Raw genomic sequence first — 26,342 nt, forward strand, 5'->3', positions numbered from 1 at the left:
GCCTCAGTGCAATGGGGGAACAGCTGCTGTGTTCCAAGAGATGGGGGCGCAGATCCGGAATCCTAGCACTCAGGTAAAGACAGGAGGTTTGGACATTCAAGATTATCTTTGGCTACATCGTGAGTTCAAAGCCAGCCTGGGATTTATGAGATCCTGTTTGAACAGTAAGAACAGCAACAGTGATGCAAGCTAAGGCTAGGCCATGGGCTCCCGGAAGCCAGGCTCCTAACCACGGTGCTGAAATACTTCCTAGATCATCAAAATCCCTGCCCCAACACTTTAACCAACACACAAATAGACAGCCTGTGGCTGACAGAAAAGTCGTAGAAGATCCATCTCCTCTCCTCAGTCTTCAGCACACTTCCCCCAGTTCTAAATTCTAAGAACTCCACGAGCTTCATCCTGAATTATTAATATCTCTTCCTCACCTTTCACCAGGTACCACTGATGAGCCAGTGATGTAAGTGCGCGTTTCGTCTCTTTTAAGGCAACTGTACCATGTTCCTTTGTGCTTTGCTGTTTAACGCTGACCTTGTCCAGGGAGGGCTGCTGGCTGACCCACAGCCTGCATCCCCCCCCTCCACCCCCCGCGACCCGGTCAGGCATTTCAGAAATGCACTTGATGATAGCTGGGAGTTTCCCCCAGCAACGGAAAGTTCCAGTCACTTTGCTCAGAGGACCAGTTCCGCCATCTACCCCCACTGACCTGAGAACCTACCAGATAATGCAGAGCTGGCTTCTGCCCATGGGGTCACGGACGCTTGTGACCAACTCAATGCTTTCTACGGCAGATGCTCATTTTTGCGAGTGCATCCTGAACGTGGGTTGTTGATTAATGCCTTCCATTTAGGTGGAGGACAAAACAAAACAAAACAAAACAAAACAAAACAAAACAAACCCTGACCTTGAGGCCTGTTAAAGTGAGGTGCATTTCTTATATCTACAAAAAACAACACACAGCTATTCAGCTCCTTTTTGCTGCTTGTTCAATACCATCCCCTCGCTAAGCAGGTTGGCACTGTTTTGTGATTTCTTAAACAAAAAAACAAAAAACCCAAAACAAACAAACAAACAAAAAAAGGCAAAACAAATTGCAGGTGATTCACTGTGGTTTGTGTTGCTAAAACTTTCCATGTTCTTCATTAGCAAAAACCCTTTCTCCTCCGCCTTTCAACACAGCTTGATGAGATGCAAATAGAACCGTTTTCAGCTCTCCATCTGAACAGGCACGGGAGAAAAAAGGGGGTAATAAAGAGAGCAGAGCTTTGCTTATCTCTGTGTTACACATTAACACAGCCCTCCTCAGCAGCGGAGGGTTCTTCAGGGCAGGCGCACTTCAGAAAGTCAAATAATTGACAGAGTAAATGCTGTGGCATCGTGAAGGTCGTGCAAGCACTGGGACAGGCAGTGGGTGAATTCTGTACCGAACCCCCAGTCTTCAGCAGCACAACAGAAAATGCATGCAAAGAGAAGGGGCCTTCCCCGATTTCTCTGCTAAGGAAATATAAAAACAAAAAGCAAAACAGAGTGAACGGGAAGACAGCTACCTGACTAAGTTCTATGTGGTGTCTTTCCAGCTGTCGTCTGTCCCGCAGGGCCCCAGCTGCTGACCTCTGACAGTGCCGTTTTTGTGACACCGATTCTATTTTCCTCATCAATAGTAACCATGAACAGTTAAAAATGACCACTGCCATGAGTACCATGGCCCCTATCAACAAGACACTTACGTTGTGGCAAGCGAAGTCCACGCTTTCCGCACACAACATCTCTGCTGATCCTCACAAGAACCTAATGGGGTGTGTTTACAGACAAGGGCTCTGTAACTGTCAGAGACTCACAGATCTTCAGCCCCGGGGCCAGGCTTCCACAATGGCTTTGACTCTGGAGCTCGCATCTTACCATGAGCTCCAGAGTTTTCTGAGTAGTGGCCCTTTGACATGGCTTTTCCAACCCCTCATAATTGACCAATGGCTTGGTGGGCGCAAGAACAAAAGAATCATCAAATCATTTTTTTCCTCTGTACCATGGGAAAAGGGGGCGGCCTTTCAGGGATGGGTTTCCGAAGACCACATTTTCAGAATGTACTGCATTTCAGCAGCAAAAGCGAGACATGCTGCTACAGTTAGTTATCGAGGGGCCCCTTCAAGGCCCATGCATTAAATGTATGGTCCCAGTTTATGTTTCCATTGGAGGCTGTGGAACCCTTAAAAGGTGGAGCTTAGTTGGAAGCCTTTGGGCCAATGGGCGTGTCTGTTAAGGGTGTACTGCAATCCAGTTGACACAGGGTTTCTCTGTGTAGCCCTGGCTGCCCTGGACTCAGTTTGTAAACCAGACTGGCCTCAAACTAACAGAGATCTGCCTGCCTCTGCCTCCTGAATGCTGAGATTACAGATGTGCTCCATTACGCCCGGTTTGCCTTTTCTTTTTCTAAATATATATATACACACACACACACATATATATAATATATAATATGTGCGTGCTTGCATGAGTTTATGTTTACCATGTGTGTGCAGAAACCTTTGCAGCAGAAGAAAGCATCAGATTCCCCCTCTAAGACTTGAGTCATAGAGCGTTATGAGCTACCCCACACCCGGGCCCTTTGTGAGAGCAGAAAGACCCTCTTAACCACTGAGCCATCTATCCCTTTAGCTCTCAGTTTTTATACTCCCCCCTTTCCAACCCCGGCATCCTAGTCATGAGGTAAGCAGTTTTTTCTCTACTTTGTGTTCCTTGCCACAAGGCCTCACCACAGGCCTCCAAGTATCAAAGCCAACGAATCATGAATGGAAACCACCCAAACTATGAATGAAAATGCTCATTTCTGCTTCTGAGTTACCACAGGTGTTTGCTATGGTGACAGAAGACCGAGAGATGCATGTATGGGCATGGGAATATAAGGATGGAGATAAGATGAAATCATTTCTCCACTATCTTCAGCATCCTACCCGCTCTAGCCTTGTGCACTCTGGAAAATGGGTGATGGCTGAAACCCCAGAAGACACCATATACTAAAGTTTACAGCAAAACTTATCTCCCAGCCCCACCCCTGCATGGCCGTTTAGAAGGAGCTTCCTCTGTGAAACTTTCTTTTCATATTCTGTTTATAACTGACTCAGGGACAGCTCCAGTCTTACCCACACCCCTTCCCTACAACACACTGGACCAGGAAGCTGATGGTAAGGAAAAGTACTGAAAGACAGGAGTGGATAGGCACCACCAATAACATGCTTTTCATTTTAGAGCTATGTGCTGCATCCCTTCCCTGTCAAGGGGGTGGCAGCGGCAACACCCTACCCTCAGCCCTTGTCATGCCCTTGTTTGGCACTTCTGAAATCTACCGGGTGGGTTCAGAATGCCAAGAGATGCCATATGGTCCATTTTACTATTTCTCTCCCAGGAGTCAACACCCGCTTCCTCTACAGAGCTTCCCCCTTTTGTCAGCACAGGAAGTCAGGATCCTAATTGGAATGTTTAAAAGTGGGCCTTGGTGGATACATTCTAGAACATTCTCGGCTACAGGGTGGAAAACGGTCTTCAATGTCGTCAAGGTTAAACTTGCTGGTCATCACGTCGGAACTACCCATGTGTCACAGATGTGTCCCTCTTCTGGCTTATACCCAGCTATGGCCGAAAGCCGGGAAAGGGGTGGACATCAAACATGACTGCTGCTGAAATACTCAGAAATTACAGTGACAGGAAACTGATGTTTAGATCCACCCTGCTCCACACCTCCCACCCACACCATAGACCACATATTTTTCTCCTCACAAAGGAAAACATTCCTGACCTTTGTTTAAACATTTATCAGAAGCTGTCTGGACTTGCGGTAAAGTCACATTCCTTATTAGTCACATCCTACTTCATGTGTGGTGCGACCCTCCAACGGGGACAATAATGCTTGGACCCCGAGCAAACAAACACCATTTGGTGACGGAAGCATTAACTACCACCCAGGGACTCCCGTTGAGCCTATGCTCAAGCAGCAGCTGCACTGAGACCTTAGGATTCCTGATGGCAGCAAGGGTTTCAGTTTTGATTATATGTGAAAAACATTTCTCTTCCCCTCTGTCCGGCTATCTTTCTCACTGCTGTTACAGTGCTTGACAGAGGCAACTTAAGGGAGGAAGGTCAAGCCAGGAGGAAGGTCAAGCCAGGAAGAAGGGCAGGCCAGGAGGAAGGTCAGGCCAGGAGGAAGGCGTGGCAGGAGAAGGGTTTCCTCTACGGCAATGAGAGTTTAGAACACAGCCTGTTGCCATGTTGGCAGGTCAGAAGATGAGAGCATTTGGGTTGGAGGGAGGCGAGTTATACCCTGTGAGAGCTTTCCTCAGCTGCTTCCTTCCAGCCATGCCTACTATCCTAAAGGTTCCACAGCCCCCCCAAACCAGTGCCAACTGTTCAGAACCAAGTGTTCAGACACATGGGCGCAAGTGGGTATTTCATACTCCAGGCATAATTGTTCTTGGTTCTGTGGGACTCTGATTTATTTATGTTTACATATTTATTTATTGACTTATTATGTGTGTAAGTATGCATGCCTGCATGTATGTGTACGGGCACATGTGTGGCACAGCATGTATGTGGAAGGCAGAGGATAACTTGCGGGAGTTGGTTCTCTTCTTCCATCATGCTGGTTTTGGGGCTCAAGCTCAGGAATGCTAATGAACACCTTTAGAAGCTGGGCCATCTCACTGGCCCCAGAATCTTAATTCTTTTTTTTTTTTCTTCTTGAGACAGAGTTTCTTCTAGAACTTGCTTTGTAGACCAGGCCAGGCTTGAACTCACAGATATCCGATTGCCTCTGTCTCCTGAGTGCTGGGATTAAAGGCGTGTACTACCGTGCCTGGCTCCAGAAGCCTGGTTTTAAAAGTAAAACTCTAGTAACCTCTATTCAGAAAGAGAAGAAAAATGGTGATTCTAGACGTTCAACACAAGATAAAGGATCATGCGGAGTTTTTATTCTGGCCCAGAAACGCTCCTACTTTGGGCTTGAAGTCAAATCATTTTGCCTTCCTGGTCCTTTGGGTGCATCATACTTGGGATTTTATGTAAGTAATTTGCACCCAACTGACTTTGGATGCACAGGTCAAAGGCAACGCATGCCAAGCCAGTGATGTTGGCGTGTGTCAGAAAGGGGCAGAGCAGTGTGGGCAGGCAGGCTAAGTGGGACTTGGCTCCAGTTCCCGTCACTTTCTGTTGGTCCTCAGTTCTTTCCTCGTGCTGCTGTGAACTGAACCTAGTGGGCCCTCTGTTTTTAATCAGTTAAATGGGAAGGATGAAGCCGTGATTGAAGAGGTCCTTTTGGGACCTTGAATCCTTTTAAATATTTTAATCGGTATTTTAAAAACTGCTATAGTATATGCTTAAGATAGCAACTCAAACAACATGCAGACACGAGAAGATATAGGAAACTGTCCTCTTTAATCCCATGACAAACCTGTCCCATATCCTATATTCACTGTATATAGTTTTTTGTTTCCTTTTGTTTTTGTTTTTTGTTTTTTTTTTTGAGATAGGGTTTCTCTGTGTAGCCTTGGCTGTCCTGGAACTCTCTTTGTAGACCAGGCTAGCCTCAAACTCACAGAGGTCTGTCTGCCTCTGCCTCCTGAATGCTGGGATTATAGGTGTGCGCCACCACGCCCGGCCTTTTGTTTCTTTTTTTCTTTTTCTTTTTTTTTTTTAATGAAGAAGCTGTCAGGCACATCATCCTGCAGGTCTCCCCTTTCACTGAACAGCCATGTATCAAAGCTTGATTTTTGCCAATCAGTAGAAACAGATCAATGTTTTCTGTATGCATCCCAGCATGGATTTGCTTAGGAGAAGCCTGGACGTGTTTTCCTTCTGCACGTTAACTATGAATGAGCCCATACCACACATTCTTACATGTACATCCTGTGATTCTCATTTCCGTATGATAGGTTCCTGGTTCTGAGACTGCTGGGTCAGAGGGCTTGAGACCTTTTAATTTTAATAGGTATTCTGACATTACTTGGGCAGTTCACGGCCCTGGCAACATTCAGGAGAATGCTCATTTTCTCACACATTTCCAGCAGTGTGAGGGTTTTGCAAAAGTAGGTCAAGCTGGTGGGGCAGCCCTGCTGCTGATTGTTCTTTTAATTGCGTGTGGGGACTGTGTGTGAGGTCTAAGCAGATCTTCGTGTGGTTTACTGGCCATCTGTAGTTCTTCTTCACTGTTTATAGGTTTTGCTAATTTTCTTAGATTTAAGTTACCTATCTCTCTCACGCATCTCTCTCTCTCTCTCTATCTATCTATCTGTCTATCTACCTATCCATGTGTGCATGTGCGTATGCGAGCCTACACAGGCAAGAAGAGGACGTTAGGTGTCTTCCTCTATAGTTTTCTTCCGTCCTTATTTCCTTACGACAGGGTCTCTCACTGAACCTGAGGCTAACCATTTGGACAGTGAACTCTTGGGATCTGCCTGTCTCTCCCTCCTTCCCCAATGTCAGTGTTACAGAAACATGCGACCATGCCTGGCTTTCTTATGTGGATGCTAGGGACTCAAACTCAGGCCTTTATGCTTGCACGGCAAGAGCTCTCCCGCACTGCACCGCCTCCTCAGCTCACCTGACTGGATGTTTGTAAGGGGCCATTATTGCTTGCTTTTGGGTTTCTTCTGACTTTGCATCTATTTCAGAAATATGTCTTTTATTTCTAATTATTAGCTACTCACTTCAATTTTGAGTTCTTCTGATTCTTATTTTAAAAATGTCTCTCAGCTCATTTCACAAAATAGAAAGCTACAGCTTTTATGTTTGTAGGCACATTCTTTAGATCTGCTTTTAGAGATGTTCTCTGACACTCTCGAAAAAATTTTTTTTCAAGTGTAGGGCCACCCACACACCAGGCACACGCCCCACAACTGAGCCACACCCCCAGCCCTCCTGGCTCTTTCCAGTATGAGACTTCATTTTGATCTTACTCTCTGCTTATTTTATATGTAAGATCCATTAACCCTTTGAAGGATTCCTTTCTGTAACTTCTCAGAACACCATTTTGAACGCTCTCAGTTAGTGGTTAAAAAAAAAAAATGTGATGACTTTCTTTTGTGGCTTCCTGGGTTTGTTTATCCTGACAACTTTTAGCTGCCTCTATTGTCTCTGTATTGCCCGGTTTTAAGCCACCAGCTCATGGTCCTAGCAGCTCTTGGTAGCCGAGAGGCCCAGGAGGCTGCAGCTCCTATCCCTGTATCTAGCCAGGTGTGGACATCCCAGTGAGCACCTGCTGGGGCCTTCTGTGATCAGAAGTGTCATCATCCTCTTCCTTTGCCCTGCTGCCTTCCCTATGGCTACTGCCTTCCCAAAGCCTCATGGCACAGGTGCTAACTCACTTGCACTGTGGCATTTGCAGGGATAGCTTGTCACCTATGGCTTTGGTATATAGCGGTTCTGTATTTTTACTTAATTTTTTTTTCTAAAGCTGTGGTAAAACACATGCAACACTAATATTGGCATCTTAACTCTTTTTTTTTTTTTTTCCCACTGCCAAGGATGCACTAGGAAAGTGCTCTACAATTGAGCCACACACCCAATTCCATCTCAACTATTTAGGTGTATATATAGCTCAGTACAGTTGGTACCCACTTATGATGGCTCAGTCTGTGACCTTCAAAGGTTACCATGGTATCAAAGTGGCGGCATTCAGTGGAAGCTGTGTGTGAGGTTTCGAGGGCTTATCTTTCCCAGGCTAGCACTACGAGGGTGTGGCATTCTCAAGATGTTGAGTGGCAGCCATGAGCCTCAGAAATTGGTCGGCCATTCAATCACAAGGGGAAACAGTGGCCAGTGCAAGTGTCCAAGTGTCCTGAGCTCCCATGCTATGAGGTAGCAGGCTATGTGTATTCAGCGCATTCTGAATGAATAGCTTCTGTTCATGATGGCTTTAGCACCATGCGATTCTTTGTGAGCCGAGGGGCATCTATCCACTCACACTGTTGTAACAGTAATCTTCAGATTCTTTTCATCTTGCAAAACTGGAACCCCGTATCCATTAAACAACGCATGATTCCTCTCTTCTTCTGGTGGCTCCGTATAATTCTGCCAAGGAAACTGAGTTCAAGGAGATGGAAAATCTCTTGCTGTTGCCATGGCCTCATTAGCACAGATTATCTGCAGATCCACTAGAGCCCTCAGTTATGGTATGGCATGGATTCCGGGAGCGCTCTCCTTCTTAACTGGGGACTGAGGACTTCTTGATTCCTATAGTATTTGGCAGGGTGACAAGATGCTCTCTTATACTCATTAAAATGATTGATGGATAACATAAGAGTTGCTATCCTTCCACCTTTCCAGATCAATATGCAACACAAACATACCCTAAACCCTAACCCTAACCTAACCCTAACCCTAACCCTAACCCTAACCCTAACCCTAACCCTAACCCTAACCCTAACCCTAACCCTAACCCTAACCTAACCCTAACCTAACCCTAACCCTAACCTAACCCTAACCTAACCCTAACCCTAACCCTAACCCTAACCTAACCCTAACCTAACCCTAACCCTAACCCTAACCCTAACCTAACCCTAACCCTATGCAACACAAACTTACCCTAACCCTAACCCTAACCCTACCCTAACCCTAACCCTAACCCTAGCCCTAACCCTAACCCTAACCCTAACCCTAGCCCTAACCCTAACCCTAACCCTAACCCTAACCCTAACCCTAACCCTAACCCTAACCCTAACCCTAACCCTAACCCTAACCCTAACCTAACCCTAACCCTAACCCTAACCCTAACCCTAACCCTAACCCTAACCCTAACCCTAACCCTAACCCTAAGCCTAAGCCTAACCCTAACCCTAACCCTAACCCTAACCCTAACCCTAACCCTAACCCTAGCCCTAACCCTAACAGGTGGCTGCTGCTATGTCCTTATTACCTGGTTGATGACTGGCAGGAAGAGGGACCAGAAGTTCTTAAATGGGGGGGGCATGTGTGAAGCACTTTATATTTTACTTAGAGAAACTAGTAGCCGGTTTCATTACTAATTGGTTGGTCCAAGGTCACTTGATACATCCCTGGACTCTGCTTGTGAGTACTTGATGAGAAAGGGGTGGCTCAGATGCACATGGGGTGACCTACTTAAAAGTAAACGTTTGACATAGGTGCACACAAGGTAGTCAGCTAATTGGGAATGCAATGGGAGCAGAGTTCTGGCTCCCATCACTGGCAGAACCAAAAGGAATAAAATCTTGTATTCATACACGGTTTTAGAGCCTCAAGGTTTCAAATTCACCTGTTCATTCATTTCTATAACCCTGGTCATGGCCGTCTGAGGCAGGAGTTCATGGTGCTCCTTTGTAATACTATTGATATAATCTGAAGAGAGAGGTTGGGAGACGGCACGTGTAAATTATGAATGTACAAAACCAGGCATAAAGTGGCAGTTAAAAACAAAACAAACCAAAACACCAGGACCACACAATGGTTTCAGAACGTTGCACCGCGTAGCTACAGTGCCTTGTTTACACAAGGACTCATCACTCTGAAACAAATGTCACATTTCTACAAGAAACTACCGTGTACCACTCGCTCTCTCTGCTGGTTCTCAAATTCAGCACGGCAGTCCTGAGGACAAAGGGATGTTTGCTTGATGGGTTCAGTGGATCACATCCTTATTCTGTGGGTTTGAACTGCACGTGCACAATGCTGACATCTCCCCAGAGGACTCAATTTTATTCAAGCGGATTGAAGAGCAATTTGTTCACAGGCTTTCGCTCCTCGGTGGTGAGGTGTTATTTTTAGAAAACAGAGTGATTTATCTGATTACCTCTTCTAATTTGTTGTACTTTAACCCCCGCCCCCCAGGAAGTGAAATGACACATTGCTTATTTCATTTCACAAAGCAAACAGACCTAGGCAGTCTGCATAGTCTGGGAGTTAGATCACCTGCAATTAGCCAGGTTGATCACAGGGCTTTGGGGACACTTTTTATCACACTGTATCAAACAATGGCAGTGCCCAAACCTGAATAATTTAAATTATTTTAATGTATCAAAGAACAGCTGAGAACATCCCTGTAGGCGAATATGCATTATCATTCTTTTAATCCCGAGAAGACTGGCTGTGATAAGGAACCGTCTGTACATTATAGAGTAGGCTGGATATTTTTCTTGAAAAGCACACATGTGACCTCACAGGCTAAGCACAAACATGAGGGCTTTCTTGTAGCCAGTTACTGGAGACCGTAGAGATGAGCGAGAAGCTTAGCAGAGGACACACAAGGTAAAGAACACATGCTGGAGCACACAGATTAAGAACTATAGACAAAGCCAAGAGTGGAGGCTCACACCTGCAATCCCAGCACACTGGAGGCTGAACAGGGAAGATGCTGCAATCCTCCAGCCTGGGTATCTCCCAAGACCCTGCCAGAAAGAAAGATGGCAGACAAGCAGGTAAGCTGGAAATGAATGAAGAAGCACTTAGTGTGTTCAGCAGGCTCTGACACTCAGGTTTGGCAGGCTTGGAATTGAGGTGTGTGTGTGTGTGTGTGTGTGTGTGTGTGTGTGTGTGTGTGTGTGTGTGCGCGTGCGTGCCTGTATTCACACCAACTCATCTGAATTCTTGGTTTAGCTGCATCTGTTTCCTGGTAACAGGAGCCTATAATCCGGATGCCCTGCATCATGGTGGCCTACTCTATAATGTGCAGACGGTTCTCCATCACAGCCAGTCTTCTCGGGATTAAAAGAGTGATAATGCATATTCGCCTACAGGGACATTCTCATAAATCCCACTGCATTGCTATATTATCTCTCAGTCAAAAATGTGAAAAATTCTGCTGGGAACCACAGGCAGCTTCCTCCGTGATGCACGCCGTGATCTTGCCAGCGGCGTTATTAACAGGGATACTGGTCTTACAGATGACTAAGGCTGCTGACTGTGCTGGGGACTGCAGTTCCAGAGGAAAAGAGAAACAAGACCCCGCGGCCTCTGCAAGGACTCAAGGACAGCTCCAAGGACATGGGCTGTCTTTGATTTTTGCCAAGTCCTCAGATTTCTGTGCTGTTAGTTTGGGAGCGGGGGCATTGGTTGAGCCCTTTTCGTTGTTTTGTTTTTCAGATACAGCCTTCCTGTGTTGCCTCATAATCTTCCTGCCACAAATTTATGAGTGCTGGGGCAATGTTAACTTTTATTTCTAATAACAAAAAGATCTTTAGTAAAAACGAAATGAAATTTGCCTATATTCCCCAGGACACGCAGCAGCTGAAGTTAATTAACAAGTATCTATCAATGTAGACTCTAGATCCATCCCGGTGTATCCACAGGGTGAGACAATTCACACAGTCTTTGTTGAAGACTGACAGGAAGGCAGCATCCTCATCGTCCCCGCGGGCCACTGCACCCATTTAGAACTTTCCTTTTATTCTTTTGACGGGGAAGTAGATAGAGTGATGTCAATTTATTGTATATTTTTTATCACTTATCTTAGTGTTTAAATATGCCTTAAAAATGATATTTCTATGTGTATGGGTGTTTTGGTTGCATTTGTCTGTGCACTACCTGCATGTCTGGTGCCTGAGAGGTCAGAAGAGTGCATTAGATCCCCTGAAAGTGGAGGTATAGACATTTGTGAACTGCCACATGGGTGCTGAGAATCAAACATGGGTCCTCTGGAAGAGCAGCCAGTCCACTTCCATGCTGAGCTGTCTCTCCAGTCCTTAAACACAATTTTGAAGATCCTTTTGCATAAATACTCAATTATCAGTTCAATTATAAACAAACAAGAATAAGATCCACTCATCTCCATCCCTGTGTGCCACTTTGGGTGAAGGGATAATAAATTAATTTATATACCATGTACCAAGGCAGTTATATTACTTATAAGCTCCTAGGGTATGTAATCAAATTATAATACTTTTATTCGTTATATGTACAGGTTAAAAGTGTGACTGTAACTTTGTCCATTTCTCTACTCCTAGAGAATACACTTCTTTTTTTAAAAATTTATTTTATTAATTTATTCATATTACATCTCAATGGTTATCCCCTCCCTTGTATCCTCCCATTTTCCCCTTACTCCCCTCCCCTATGACTGTGACTGAGGGGGACTTCCTCCCCCTGTATATGCTCATAGGGTATCAAGTCTCTTCTTGGTAGTCTGCTATCCTTCCTCTGAGTGCCCCCAGGCCTCCCATTCAGGGGACATGGTCAAATATGGGCCACCAGAGTTCATGTGAAAGTCAAACCCCACTCTCCACTCAACTGTGGAGAATGTCCTGTCCATTGGCTAGATCTGGGTAGGGGTTTGAAGTTTACGGCCTGTATTGTTCTTGGCTGGTGCGAATACACTTCTTAACTAGAAGTAAAGTATGCTGGGCTGAGTGCATGGGTGTGCATGCATGTGTGTACATTCTTCATGTCTGTGTATTTTTCTTGACTTGGCTTACACAGGGGCCAACCCTATTTTGAGTCTTGCTGTGTATTCTACTTTTCTGCACTTCCCAACCAATTGGGACAGATATCAGCTTTGCAGGGTCCTCACAGAGAGGTCAGTATCTTTTTTTTGTGACATAAACTTCCTTGTGGTACACATCACAACATGTACAAAAAGCAAGCACTTGAGAATCAGAGGGCTGATTTTCTACTAGCTGGTAGAAAGGCAAGAAGAAGAAATAGCGGGGGAGGCGGTGTCCCATATCACCTTCCTGATGCCCTACGAAGAAAGAGTGGATGTCCTATTTGCAGGGAGTTAAAGGTCAGAAGGTCAAAGGGTCAGGACCAAATCCAGTTTGCTATGGAACAATAAAATCAGGGACAGAATGTGTTAGTTGAAGCCAGAGCCAACTCCCAAATGATTCATTAAATGGCTGCTCATGTCCACTATTATATTATGGTGGAACACAGAAAGGATGCCCAACTCACACACGTGTTCTGCCTTCAACGTCTTTGCAAGGTTCCTACTGCTTGTTGCTGAGATGGTTATTTCCAAATGCCGTCAGTCATCTCTCGCAGGCTTTGCGCTCACAAACACTTACTTGTTATTACTCTATATCAAAGCCTTACAGTCACAGAGCAGGCTTTAGTCAGAAACACAAAACAAGGTTCCCAGGGTCCATCTGTGTAACTCCAAGAGAAGCAGCTCGGTATTCACTAACTCTTTGCTTGAAACAACCCAACAGGACACGAGCACTATACGTAAGGACCACACACCACAGCTGTGTTCTCTGCTGCCGCCAGCTAACTGAAGGGGAAAGGAGATTAGATGGCCTTTTCAGGGGACTAAATACCGTCCTAACACTGCTGAACATCCAAAGCACTTTAGCTCGGGCAATTCCCACCCCCACCTGGTGAGGGCGACAGGATTCTGGTGTTACGGAACATCACTGAGAACATGCCAATCAGAGGGGTCTCAGCTGGGTGACAAGAGGTCCCCTCTAGGCTGGGGGACCTATACGTTGAGCTACCTTCCCCTATTAGAGATTCCAGAGAGGTGACAGTGTGAAGAGGGTTCCTCTTTCCAGCAGGGTGCCTGAGAAATCCAACCTCATCCTTCACAACTTTGCTCATTCAGTGTCTACCATCTCCAAGGCCATGTGATGCTGGGAATTCAACAGTGAGCAAAGCAGGTGAAAACACAAGTCTCAAGGAATGCATCCTCTCGAGAAACAACCAACAGGTTGGGTCATGGGGGCTTAGGTAAAGTCTCAACAGAGGCAAACACATTTCTACTTTGTCCAAACCGGCGAGAGCACTGAACCAGCTAGGAGATAAGACAGAGGCAAGCCCCCAGCTGCCTGCAACATGAGAGGCCATCATGTGTTTCAAGAGCTTCCATTCGCCATGGTAGACATCCTGTGAAGTCCTTTGGCTGTAAAACATGGAATTCTGGGCAAACAGAGCAAACACTGCCCCATCACTTTAGAATTCCCCTAAGAATGAGAGTCCCCTATAGGAAGTCATTTAAAAACAATAATAGTCCCAGGTCTGGGCATTAAGTCATCTGGGAAGCATTTATGAGTTCCTTGGATCAGCTCATGTCCAGACCAATTAAATCAGAATCTTGGAGTGGAGCTTAGGCAGAGCCTTCTGTGACTCGCCCTGGCCCCGCTGATGCACACATCAGCTCCAGGACTGTTGCAGATGGTGAGAGGACCTTGTACCTGGAGAGTGGCAGGTCACAACACTTCGCCAAGTTCAGCCAGCTTGCAGGTGCTGGGGCTGCAAAGCTAATCATTTTCTTAGCCCTCCTATCTGCACCCTCATTTCCTTTGCTCTCTATCCCACACTTGACAGTAAATGCTATCATCTCTCAGACACAAGCAGCCAAGCTAAGTGGGTACCTCCTGAGTCTAAATTGGCTCATTTACAGATGAATGTTTTGATTTTTCAAACATGTTCCTGCCAAGCTGAGGCTACATGTGAGGGTCAAAGAACAGAAATGCGGCGAAGGAACTACTACTACTATTCTTATTTTTTTAATTAACAGAATGCCCTCCGTGTATGCCTCCCTGGCACTAATTGTACTCTTCATTTTTCCAACTGTGATTTTTTTTTTTTACTCGCTAGCCTCTGTGAAGCTAATAGTTTAACTAAAACAAAATTTATTAGTGAGCATTCCTATGTAAAAGATGAAGAGAGAGGCCAGACCCCAGAACCCAAGGCTGTGGACTAAAACTAGGAAACAGTATGTGTGACACCGAGCTGGAAGACGGACACTGTCTGTAAAGCACATGCTAGTCATGGGGTCTAAGCACGTGTGCTACCCAGCACCAGATCCTCTCTACAGTCTAAACACACATGCTGGTCACTAGACCCTCTCATGGAGTCTGGGATCCCATGGGGACAGGTGGGAGTCCATGTCCTAGAACCCTTGCAGAACAAGGTGGATGTTTCTAGAGGTGTGTTTCCAGTACTACTACCGGACATCGTGTAGCCGTAAACAAGGTTTTCAGACCTAGCCTGGAGATGTATAAAGCAGCGTTGTGCCTGCATTGGTGGGAGTAAGATCATCACACCATAAAAATGGAGCTTTAAAAAAAAAAATCTTTGAGAGCAAGCCCCTCTAGATAGCCCAAGCCAGTTTGGAACTTCCACACCTCCTGCCCCAGCCTGCTAAGTAGCCCTATGTCTGGCTTTTGTTGTTGTTTCAAAGGCACTTAGAAACTCACTCAGGGTTCATAAGGCCACCAACAATAAAAATTGGAAATGAGTCCGTTTAACAAGACTTGTCCCTGTGCCAGATGTCAACAGTGTTGCCCTGTATCATCTCACCTTCCTAATACTTCTGAGTGGAAGATATAATCATACCTGCTCTTCAGGGAAGAAAACAACAAATGGAGTATGTTTTGGTCAGACAACTAGCAACGAGGCATAAAGGACCTGACCAGAGATCTGACTCCAGAGTGCGCATGCTCACGCTTGGCCCACACCATGCAGGTCTTGCCTGCTGTAGCATACAACAAGCACACCACAAGAAAGTAAAGGCTGCCAGGGACAGTCCTATATCAGCCCTGAAGTCCCATTATAGCCATGGTCACCACGGGCTGGGAGCCGTCTCCCAGACCTTTGGGCTTGTCCTGACTGAGGCCATAGGTTAGAGTTGACGGAATGCATCAACTTCCGATGTCTTGGAAGGATCCCAGGACATCTGAACAACCTTCTCAGGATGGATTTAAGAAAAGATGAAGACCATCCCCACTTCTGGATGAACCTCCTGCTTCTCCAGTGTGGCATGTGGAGTGTGTGCTTACGGGCACTCTGACAGGGGCGTGTCAGGTGTGGCTCTGGAATCTGGGGACTTAAACAACTGCGCTGAGCAGGCTTACCACTTAAAACGTGTGGCTGAAGCTCTGTCACTACCAAAGGACAGGAAAGAAAACCTCTTTCTTTGAGCTCAGCTAGACAGGGAAAAGGGGCAGCCTGCAGTGATAAGCCAGGCAGAGTGGGTGAAAAGAAAAAGGTCTCAGATGAGAGAGCATTTGGGTGGCAGTGAGAGAGTGGGAGGTTCCCTTTGCCACATGGCGGCTGAGTCTAGAAAGACCTTTCTGCCCTGCCCTGCCCTGCCAGTTACCGTCTAGTGAACCAAAGGCTCCACGGTACACAAAGAGCCAAGTCAGACTGGCTCTTCTCTGCCACTCTGAGCCTCTGATCAGAGACACACCTGAACCCACAGGGGCCTCTGGCTCTGAAGCCCGGGCTTGTCAAACATCTGGCAGTATCTTTATTTCTGCCCTAGCCTATCCTCTCCAACCAGGCTTAATAAGGGGCCACACTGCAGGACCCCACTCTTTGATGTCTGTGCTCAGAGAGAAGCATGCGTTTCATTTTCCATCAAAAGCTGGTGGCTTCCTGATGGGGATCCTTTGGAAGCCAAGGTTGCCACGTAATTGCTGAAGCCACTATTGAAATCCCCCCTTTGGATGCCCGAGTTCTGAAAACTTCCATGAAGAATGAGCTTGGAGTCCTACCAGCCTGGGCTGCCCTCACACACATGCCTGAAGCTTCATTTCTTCTGTGTGGTCCCTTTCAAGGCCTTCGGAAAGGGCCAGGAGATCCAGTTTTTCCTAAATGTTTTCATCTCTGCCTGGAGTCCAGCCAGAGGAGAGCAGAACAGATGGCAGATCCCAGGCTTTTGCAAATCCACCACTTGACCATTGGCTCCTAATTTGTGCTGATGCAAATGAAATGCCTGGGAATGCTTCTCATCTGAGGGAAGACCAGCTGTGTTGAAATTCATCAGTTACATGCTGACTTAAACACACACACACACACACACACACACACACACACACACACACACACACACGCGCGCGCGCCCCTGTGGCAGCCCTTTCTTCCAGAAAAACATCATGAGAAACAGAGCAATGACTGTCAGGGGCAGCAAAGCCTGGTAGAATATGAACACTAATTTTGTTTTTTTTTTCCTCTTCCCAGAGTTAAAATGAAATATCCTTATTTGAGTTCTCAAATTCTTCCATTATTTTTCCTTTTGCACCTTGTCAAGAAGTCTAACACTAGACCAGCTGTGGTGCCGCACACCTTTAATCCCACCACTCGGCAAGCAGAGGCAGGCGGATCTCTGTGAGTTTGAGGCCAACCTGGTCTACACGGTGAGCTCCAGGACAGCCAGAGCTACACAGAGAAACCCTATCTCAGGAAAAAAAAAAAAAGTCTAACATCACCATTCTAACAAACAGACTTCAATACCTACAAATGCAAAACAATGCATGACAGTACCACCAAGCACCATCGTTAGGCATGGAGTAAATATTAAAGCTAAGGAAACAGAGAGTAGAGGCATGCTGGGATTACAGGTACATACAGCCACATCTAGCCTCCTTCATGATTTGACCTTCACTTCATCCTGTGAAGGAGTAAGCATAAGTCGTACGTACCATCCCCCACTATTATCCTGAAGTTGTGACAGTTGCCTTATCACAGTAGCCAGCTCTGTAAACCTGTGAGTTTGGTGTGGCCTTGGCCTTGTCTACATTTAGTGGAGGTAACACGATACCTCATAAATGGGCCTTTGTCAATGCTAGGGTTACCTGGCTTGAGCCATTCTTATTTTTCAGAGGCAAGACTTCTGTGCTATTCTGACCTGCTTCTGGGAACAGCAGGATTTCCTCCCTGGATTTCCTAGACAGCTCTGCTCCCAGCACCACCCCTCTCGTTAACATTAGCAATTAGGTTAGAGATGTTGAGGGTGTGTGTGTGTGGGGGGGCCTGCTGTTAGCCCTAGCTGTGGCTAGTTAATCTTGCCTTGTTGTCTTCTGTGAACCCAGAAAACAATTCAGCACATTCGCTTTTTTTTTTTCAAGGGGATGGATCGGTTTTTGCCATTAACTGAATTTGGGATAAAACGTGAGTCAATTTCTTAACACATGCATTCCAAGTGAAAAGTACACAGGCTCCCCTTCTCCCTCCCCCCCCCCCCCCCCCCCCCCCCCCCCCCCCCCCCCCGCCCGGCAATTCTGACTTACTATGGATTTCTTCTCCTGCCACCTCACGTTCCACCAGAGTCTTGGTGCATGTGTGTAGGGGAGCTCTTCACTGACCTGGAAAACCCCTGTTAGCACAGACTTTGGGGTGGGGGAATGTCTGTGGGCATTTCGAGTGCCTGTACCGTGACCCCACTCAAAAAGAGTCAAGGACATGCTGGAATGTCTTTATTATTACCTTAGTGAGCAGGCACATGGATTGCTGTGTATACCTAAGTCTCTGTCACTTTCACAATGTTCTGATCTTGAACACTCACAAACTTCCTAAGGGAGCCACATTCACGGAGCCCCCTGGCTTAATTCTTTTTGCAGTAATTCAGTCTTCCTTTTCTGCTGGTTATTAAGACAATGTTTGTGCTATGGTTAAACGCATAGAGGAGGTCAGAGCCCATACGGGGGCAGCTGGAAGTGAAGGAAGTTCAGTCTAATCCACTGGGAGGCAGATTTTAGAACCAGGGAGGCCAGCTGCCCTTGGACTCTAGCCAGAACGAGAGAGGCCAGCCGCCCTTGGACTCTAACCAGCCGCGTTATGTCACTGAGCTGTCCAAAAAGAAAACCGTATAAGGCAGTTTCTTCCAGAAGGCAAGTCTATAGTGGATCCTTCTAGGGACAGGAGAGAAATACTGAGGACGTCAGTAACTGCCTGCTCGGCTCACCATTCCACCTAAGAGGTGAACAGCAGAAAGGAAGGGAGAGTGGTAACGGCTGCCTCTGCTCTGCCTCTTGACTGAGGTAATTTCTCAGCTCTACTGAGGTTTCTCAACTCCCACCCAGCCATATTACAGTATTCATGTTACAGGTTTCTTCGTGGTGTGTAATTTGAATGTGCCCGTGGCTATTTAACTCAGGCTTTTACAATCTAGTTCCTTGAGGAGTTGTGGCGGAGGCACTTGCCATTAAATCACCAGTTCCCAAGTTACATAGACCGGAACGCGTCCCTGGCAGGCTTGTCTCTAAAACAGTGGTTCTTAAGCTGTGGGTCACGACTCCTTTGCGGGGGTGGGGTTGGGGGTGGGGGTGGGGCCACATATCAGATATCATGTATCCCAGACACCTCCATTACGATTCGCAACACTAGCAAAACTACAGTTATGAAGTAGGAAGGAAGTAACTTTATGGTGGAGGGCCACACAGCCACTGCTCTAAAAGGACCCTGAGGAGGCCGGTGTTCCTTCTTCGAGGTTGCCTGTTTCCTTTCTAAAGCCACTTCAGGAGCCCAGAGCTTTTGTACATGTGAGTGAGTGAGTGAGTGAGTGACACAGGATAGAGCGACAAGGGAGAATTATGAAAGAATTATGAGCTGCACACTATTCTAAAAGCCTCCGTGTTCAACAAGGGCAAGCAAGTCAGAGGACGTCGTCATAAAGTTACAGAGGCATTATTATTGGGTTGGGGCAGATACTTTTTCTTTCAACATAATATCTTTATTGATTATTTGAGAATTTCATATCAGGCAACCTGATCACACTCAATTCCTAGTCCTCTCAGGTTCCCCCTGCCAGCCCGTGACTCCCCCCTCCCCCAAAAAAAAGGAAGAAGAGGAGCAGGAATAATAATAATAATAATAATAATAATAATAATAATAATAATAATAATAATAATAATAATGTCCAATCTGTGTTGCCGGCATATGCACTGGTGCATGGTCAGACTCCCAGGAGCCAGCTACTGCCCCACCCACACCCCGGCCAGAAGCCATCAATTGTGGAGAGCTACACTTCAGCAGCCCTTATCCCAATTTTAAAGTTTCCTCTTTGATGTCTTTGTCTAGGCTGTTACTTTTTGGGTGAGGTCGGGTAGGGTTGTCACCAAATCCTTCTATGTCCCACTTTCTTAACTGGGAGCCTGCAGTCACTGATACTGTTTTGGCAGCTTTCCCTCTTCTCTCTGTCGATCTAAGAGTGCACTTGGTAAGACAAAGTTCGGAAGCGTAGGGAATACTTGGGTACTCACTCCCAGGGGAACACAGCCTGTCCTGGCAAGTTAGGGTTTCAGGACGGACAGTCTAAGGACTTTTTTTTCCCCTAGCTGCCTTTTGTCTACTTTGACTAACCTCTCTTCTCCTGTGAGTTTGACATTTTAAGTTTCCCTGCAGAAGGGAGACTGTGCAGTACTTGTCTCTTTAAGCCTAGTTGATTTAACATAGTCTTCCAGGAGCACCCACATTGTCACGTGACTAGATTTCCTCCTTTCCTAAGGCGGGATAATATTCCACGTCCTCTTCCTTCTGACTCCATTCCCACCTTCACACGAGCTCTTGATTGTTTTGTTTGCTTGTTTCTGTTTTTATTTCAGCCAGGATATCAGTCCCCCGCCCTTTGGCTCTTTCCCCCCTAACTCTGGACACTCTTCTCTGCATAAGCCTGTCCTTTTTGCATGACAAAGTTATCTCAACAACACATTACATTGACACGTCCGGTCTCAAGATAAACCAGTGGACTGACAAGTTCATCGACTGTGGCAACTCCTCTGTTTCGGCTTCCAGAGGCGCTCACGGGTTCACTCAAGGACTGCAGTAGCACAGTCGCATTTAAACGACAGTTCACCAACCTTAAAGTAAGTTTAAAATGAATTCTTTAAAGAGAGGGCTTAAAATTTGTCAAGTAGACGTCACCTCAGCTTGTTTTTATTTACAACACAGCTCCTGGACCTGATTCTAGCCACCGACAGAATGTGACAATGTGGGGACTTGGTGGAAAGTGACCGTGACGTTAGAGCTGAGTACAGGAAGCTAAGTCAGGGTCTGACTGACAGACATATATACCAAGGGCCCACTGTTACCCAGGTGCTGTGTTGGAAAGGAATTAGAAGACAGAGGCTGCTTTTTAATCTGGGAAAAGACAGCCATTTAAAGGAGTTTCCTGAGATGGCGAGATGATCTGTAAGGGCACAGCTTACTCTCCACCAGGCTCACTCAGATCTGTTCTCTTTTGGGTCTTGGTCCTGCCCTACCTGCATCGCTCATCCCCAGCCTCCATCGATATCCCTGTCGTATAGTCTTCACAGTATACATGAGCTATGTAAAAGTATCTCTTTCCGTCTGAAGCTTACACTCATCTTTGAGAGTAAGAAATCGTGTCTATTGTATTCAAAGTTCCTTACCTGGAAAGGAGAAGACTGTTGGAAGGATCCATCCACTCATTAGTCCATTTAAAGTACTGATTTGGGCCCTTGGAGATCTGGGCTCTTTGGGCAACCAGGCTCCCTTCCCACAGAGCTAACTTTCTGGTTGTACAATGACACCTGTCTTCGGCCCATGGTTTCTACAGACAACTTTCATGGCATTTAATCACAACAAAGCCCTGTGAGACAGGAATAATTATAATCCCATTCTCCAGGCCAGGAACCCCATGGGCAGAGAGCTCATGGGAGCACAAAGCTAGTGGTTCATGGTAGAGTCAACATCCATATCCAGGGAGTCAGGGTCTGCACTTGATTGTCAGTTATGACCCCTTTGTACAAATACAGACACAGCATGGATCCAGTAAGAATTTGCTGGTGTTTGAACAGTTCTAGGAGCATAACAACATCATGATGGCGCGGGGAAAGTCAGGCCTCACGGAGGAAGTGACAAGAATTCCAAAGGAGGGTGTGGTGTGGTTGAGTGTGTGTGTGTGTGTGTGTGTGTGTGTGCGTGTGTGTGTGTGTGTGTGTGTGTGTGTGTATCTCTGTCTCTCTTTTTCTCTCTGGGTCCCTGTGTGTGTCTGTGTATCTGTGTGTAGGGTGTAGGCAGGAGGCATTCGAGGCAGAAGGCACAGCATTTCCAAAGGCACGCCGAACAGCAGCCATATGTTGTGGCAAGACTATAAGGAGACTGGAGGGAAGAGGAGAGATGGAATTACACTGTGAAGACCCTCCTACCGCCTGAGTGGCCAAGGGAGTACTAAGAAGAGAGATCCTGAATGGTGGCATCCTGGGCCCATGAGGAAAAATTCTGAAGGGAGAGAAAATGGTACCCCAATATATCAGAGTAACTAAACGGCTGCCAAGGAGCTCAGACTTAAAGGACCGCAAGTGAAAGGTCTGAGAGCTGAGATAGAGGAGCAGCATCTTCTGTCCCAACATCACGACTTTATGACGAGCCTCATCATCTCTGTCTCGGTTCCTTTTATTACTAAACCCAACTGTCAAGCTTCCCCTTTCCAGTTAGCCAGGGGCCCTGGTGAGTTCTACTGGCACTCAGTTCACAGTGACAGCTCCAAGATTTGAGATTATTAGCTCATTATCCTTCTAACAGATTTTTCAAGCAGATGGCTTTGCCTTCAACTGCACAAACGCAGACTCAAACAGGACAAGCTCTCTCTAGAAGGCATTAAATGGTAATTTCAGTGAAGAGCAACACCAAGAGGTGCTCCAGGGATGTAGGGAGAGCGCTCCGCAATTTTTAACGTGCCCTCACATTTCCTTCGTCGTCAAGACCCGATTTGCTCTGTGCGTTCCCAGCTACATGCAGCTGAAGCCGACTAGCTCCTCAATAAATATTACGTCCAATGACAACAAAGGAATAGAATGCAGATGGCCTATTTCCCCGGGGCTGAGTTCTGCAAAAGACACCTCTCCCTCAATGCAACCGCAATGCAACTTTCTTTGCAGGAAAGCAATGGCTAGAGGAAGCGAGGAAATACATGTTTATTCTCTTCAAAGACCCAGTACTAAATGGTAAATAAGTAAGCGGTACTCTGTTCATTTACCTTCTGTCATTGTCAAACTACCCCCAGGACCCAAAAACGAGTACAAAGGAGACCTGGTTTCCCCACTGTCCATTCTTCTCTGCTGTGGAAAGGTTTTCTGGTGCTTCTCCATCCTCTCTTGCTCTCTGACACTCTTCTACCATTGCCTTAGAAGCCAGTTCCCATGTTTGTCAGTGTGGGGCTGAGAGAAGAAAGTCTGATTTACGTCAAGGGTTCCAGTTTTAGGCGCTATTTCTCACCATCTTCCTGGAGCATAAAGATAAAGCCAGGCTGTAGCCTTAAAGGAGTCTGCAGCCTGGAGAGGGACTGAGGAGATGGGTACCACGGTCAGTGAGGCAGACTAGATCTGCCTAGACTAGACCATTTGTCACGTTACCTTGTCGTACTGTATGAGAGTTAAGAGGAAGAAACAGCAAGAGAGTAAAGGATAAAAATCCACCCCCTCCCCCCGAAAGATTGGAAAATAGAGGGGGACAAGCTGGGAGGAGGAAGTAGAGTGGGAAGGAGAGTGTTGGAGAGGGTAATGAGGAAAGCACATCTATAAGATGTCGTAACAAACCCATCATTTTGTATGATTAAAACACACTAATAAGAATAACAAAATAAACTAGCCCACAGATGAGGAAACACCACCACCAGGAAAGTCACCAGACTAATCTGCCCTGATAGGGCAAAGATGCCTGACTCTGAGACTATGGGAAAGAAATTTCCCCTTGGGATGTTTATTTGAAATTCCCAAGATTTGGAATTAATTCTTTTTTTTTTTTTTTTTTTAGACAGGATTTCCTTGTGTGTAGCCCTGGCTGTCTTGAATTCACTTTGTAGACCAGGCCTTGAACTCACAGGGATCCATCTGCCTCTGTCTCCTGAGTGCTGGGATTAAAGGGGTGTGCCACCACACCCGGCCTTTGGAATTCTATTTTTTTTTTTTTTTTTTTTAATTATTGTTTCGTATACAGTGCTCTCCCTGCATGTACACCTGCAGTCCAGAAGAGGGCATCAGATCACATTATAGATGGTTGTGAGCCACCATGTGGTTGCTGGGAATTGAACTCAGGACCTCTGGAAGAGCAGTCAGTGCTCTTAACCTCTGAACCATCTCTCCAGCCCTGGAATTAATTCTTAATGTGCATTTTCCTTCACGATGTGACTGTCAAGCAAGAGCCAAAGGGGAAAAATTGGCTGTTTCTGTTGGATACAGGGATATTTGGGCTGTAATTTTCTAAGTCTGAGGTGATAAGTGGGTAACTGTGAGTTACACCATCTAAGGCTTTCAGTAGCGAGCTTTGAAGAGAACGGCACACAGCCTACTTTCATATGGATTTCTGGGAAAAGCGGTAAGGTTAAAGAAAGAACTGCTACTTGGAAAGTTTGGAGAAAGTCTGAACTGTGTTCAAGAAGCAACAGCTGACTTCACTCACCTCCCCTGCCACCTCGGCTGGGGCCAGGACAGCCTCTGGCAGCCCTGGCCTCCAACTTTCCCTCAAAACGACTGCTCATGGAAAATGTTATTCAGGCACTAGAGTTAAAGTTTCTGATTTTCGCTTTTGTCCCAACCTCAGACTTTATTTTTCCTATTTTATTTGTGCAAGTTTAGATTAGTGTAGAGTGCAAAGACAAACATCACGTCAAAGGCATTCCCGCTGAACTTTGAATCCTGTGGGCAAATTATGAAAAAACATAACCTAGGCCCAAGAAGAAAGACATGGTCACAGAGTTCACAACATCAAAGCGTCTGTGTTTCTTTTTACCCCCTAGTATAATAGTTACTGTTTGATTATTGGAAACTCTGGTATATGAATATTAATATGAATTCCAACTTAAAAATTTTCATCATCTGGTTACTAAACCAACTTTCTAAAAGTCTTTACTTTGTATTTCTTGCTAACTCTGCCTACACACCTCTCTGTACACACCCAAGCAAGCAAACAAATAATGACGAGAAAAGGCTTTCAAGAGTGTAGCGGCTTTTGGGAATTGCCCTGCCAGCTATGAGCTGCGTGAATCGTGGGATGGAGGAGCCCGAGGGGTCGGAACATTTTTTCTATATTTACACCGGTTACTGCAATTTCTCACTTTTCTTGGTGCACACAGTTAAACTCCAACTCAAACCATCCAAAGAGAGCCGGGAGGCGGTTCCCTGGGCATCCGCCAATTCCTTCCTGTCGCGGGTCTCTAGGGATGCCCTGCCCGGGGGGGAGGGAGGGAGTGGTCTGGAAAGCGCTGGTGCCCACCTTGCTCGCAGGTGCCCTTGCTGACCTGGGTGATGGCCTTCTCCCCGCGGCTCTCGGCGCGCAGGCTGGCGGCGCGCAGCTGGCAGCCACTGGGGTAGGTGTTGCCGTCGCTGCCGCACACCGGGTAGCGGCTCTTGCACACGCACACGGCGAGGGTCGCCGGGCCGCCGGCTGCTGCCCCAGCTTTACCCTTCCGCCTCTTGCGGCTCTTCACGCACTCCATGCCCGGCGCGCAGTGCCCCCTGCCGGCCGCGCCGCCCCCACACGGCTCACCCTCGCCGCGAGCACACACCGGGCAGCAGCCGCAGGCGTCGCGGGTCTCACCCAGCGGGCAGCCCAGCGGGGGCAGCGCGGGGCAGGAGGCCGGCACGCACGGGCCGCAGGCATCCGAAGAGGAGGAAGAGGAGAGGGGCAGGAGCAGGAGCAGCAGTCCGGCCGCGCCGAGCAGCAGGGCGCGCTGCGGTCGCTCCATGGTGGGGTGCCTGGACGCGAGCGCGCGAGTGAGCGGCGAGGGCCCCCGCGGCCGCCCCTTAAAGCGACCGCCCCGCCCGGCGCTCCGCAGGGGCCGTCCCCGGGGCGGAGAGTCCGCCCGCTGCCCGCCCTGCTCCGCCCGCCGTCTCGTCCGATTGCCCGCGCTCTTGCAGCCCTTCTCCGTGAGCATCTTCGCTGCCCTGGCTGGCGGGTCCCACACACAGCATGCTCGCAGGGCACGCTGAAGCTCAAGCCCTTGCCCCATCCTTATTATCTATGCGCCTCCTGCATTCTCTCTTCCTCGCTTTCTCGATCCAGCTGGTCTTCTTACTTTTTAACAACTAGGCCTTTATGAGAACGCACTATTTAATCCATTAAATTGTCGTGGGCCTGGGAAACCTTAGTGCTTTGTGGTTATTCTTTTAAGGTCTTGACCCCTATGTGGTTTTTGATGTCATGTTTTCCTTTTTTTGGATCCTCATAATCTTGCTTCTCTCTCGTACCACACAAAGCTACTCAGAGCCGAGTCAAATTTAAAATTCTTTTGGAAAGTTTTGTTTTTAGAACTAGTAATTTTTATTTGTTTTGTGTGTATGGATGCTTTGGCTGCATGTATGTGTACATCGTGTGTGTGTGTGTGTGTGTGTGTGTGTGTGTGTGTGTGTGTGTGTGTGTGTGTGCCTGGCGCCTTTGGGGGCCAGAAGACCTGATACCTTGTTAGGGGAGTTACAGACAGCTGTGAGCCGCCAGGTGGGTGCTGGGAATCGAACTCATGTGCTGGAAGTGAAGGTAGTGCTCTCTTAACTGCTGAACCATCTCTCCAGTCCCCTTGAAAAAAAATTTTTTAAGTGTTTTTATTTTGCATTTGTGAGTGAGTGTGCGTGCTTGGGGGCTCACATGCCAAATGTGTGGAGGTTAGAGGACATTTGGGGCAGCTGGTTGTCTCTGCCCGCTACATGGACTCGAATCCCTGTTATCAGTCT

The 26,342-nt window shown here is 46.9% G+C and overlaps 1 protein-coding gene across 1 annotated transcript in view; it reads right to left on the reverse strand.

Annotated features, from left to right (window-relative positions):
- The window catches only part of Igfbp7 (insulin like growth factor binding protein 7), a 61,649-nt gene extending 36,247 nt beyond the window's left edge, over nt 1-25,402 (reverse strand). The window contains exon 1 of the mRNA XM_051170713.1: nt 24,889-25,402. Coding sequence (XP_051026670.1) covers nt 24,889-25,360 — 472 coding nt within the window. The 5' untranslated portion in view covers nt 25,361-25,402. The remainder of the gene's footprint in view (nt 1-24,888) is intronic.
- Nucleotides 25,403-26,342: the final 940 nt, after the last annotated feature.

This window comes from Acomys russatus, chromosome 28, assembly GCF_903995435.1.
Source record: "Acomys russatus chromosome 28, mAcoRus1.1, whole genome shotgun sequence".
NCBI classification, from domain to species: domain Eukaryota; kingdom Metazoa; phylum Chordata; class Mammalia; order Rodentia; family Muridae; genus Acomys; species Acomys russatus.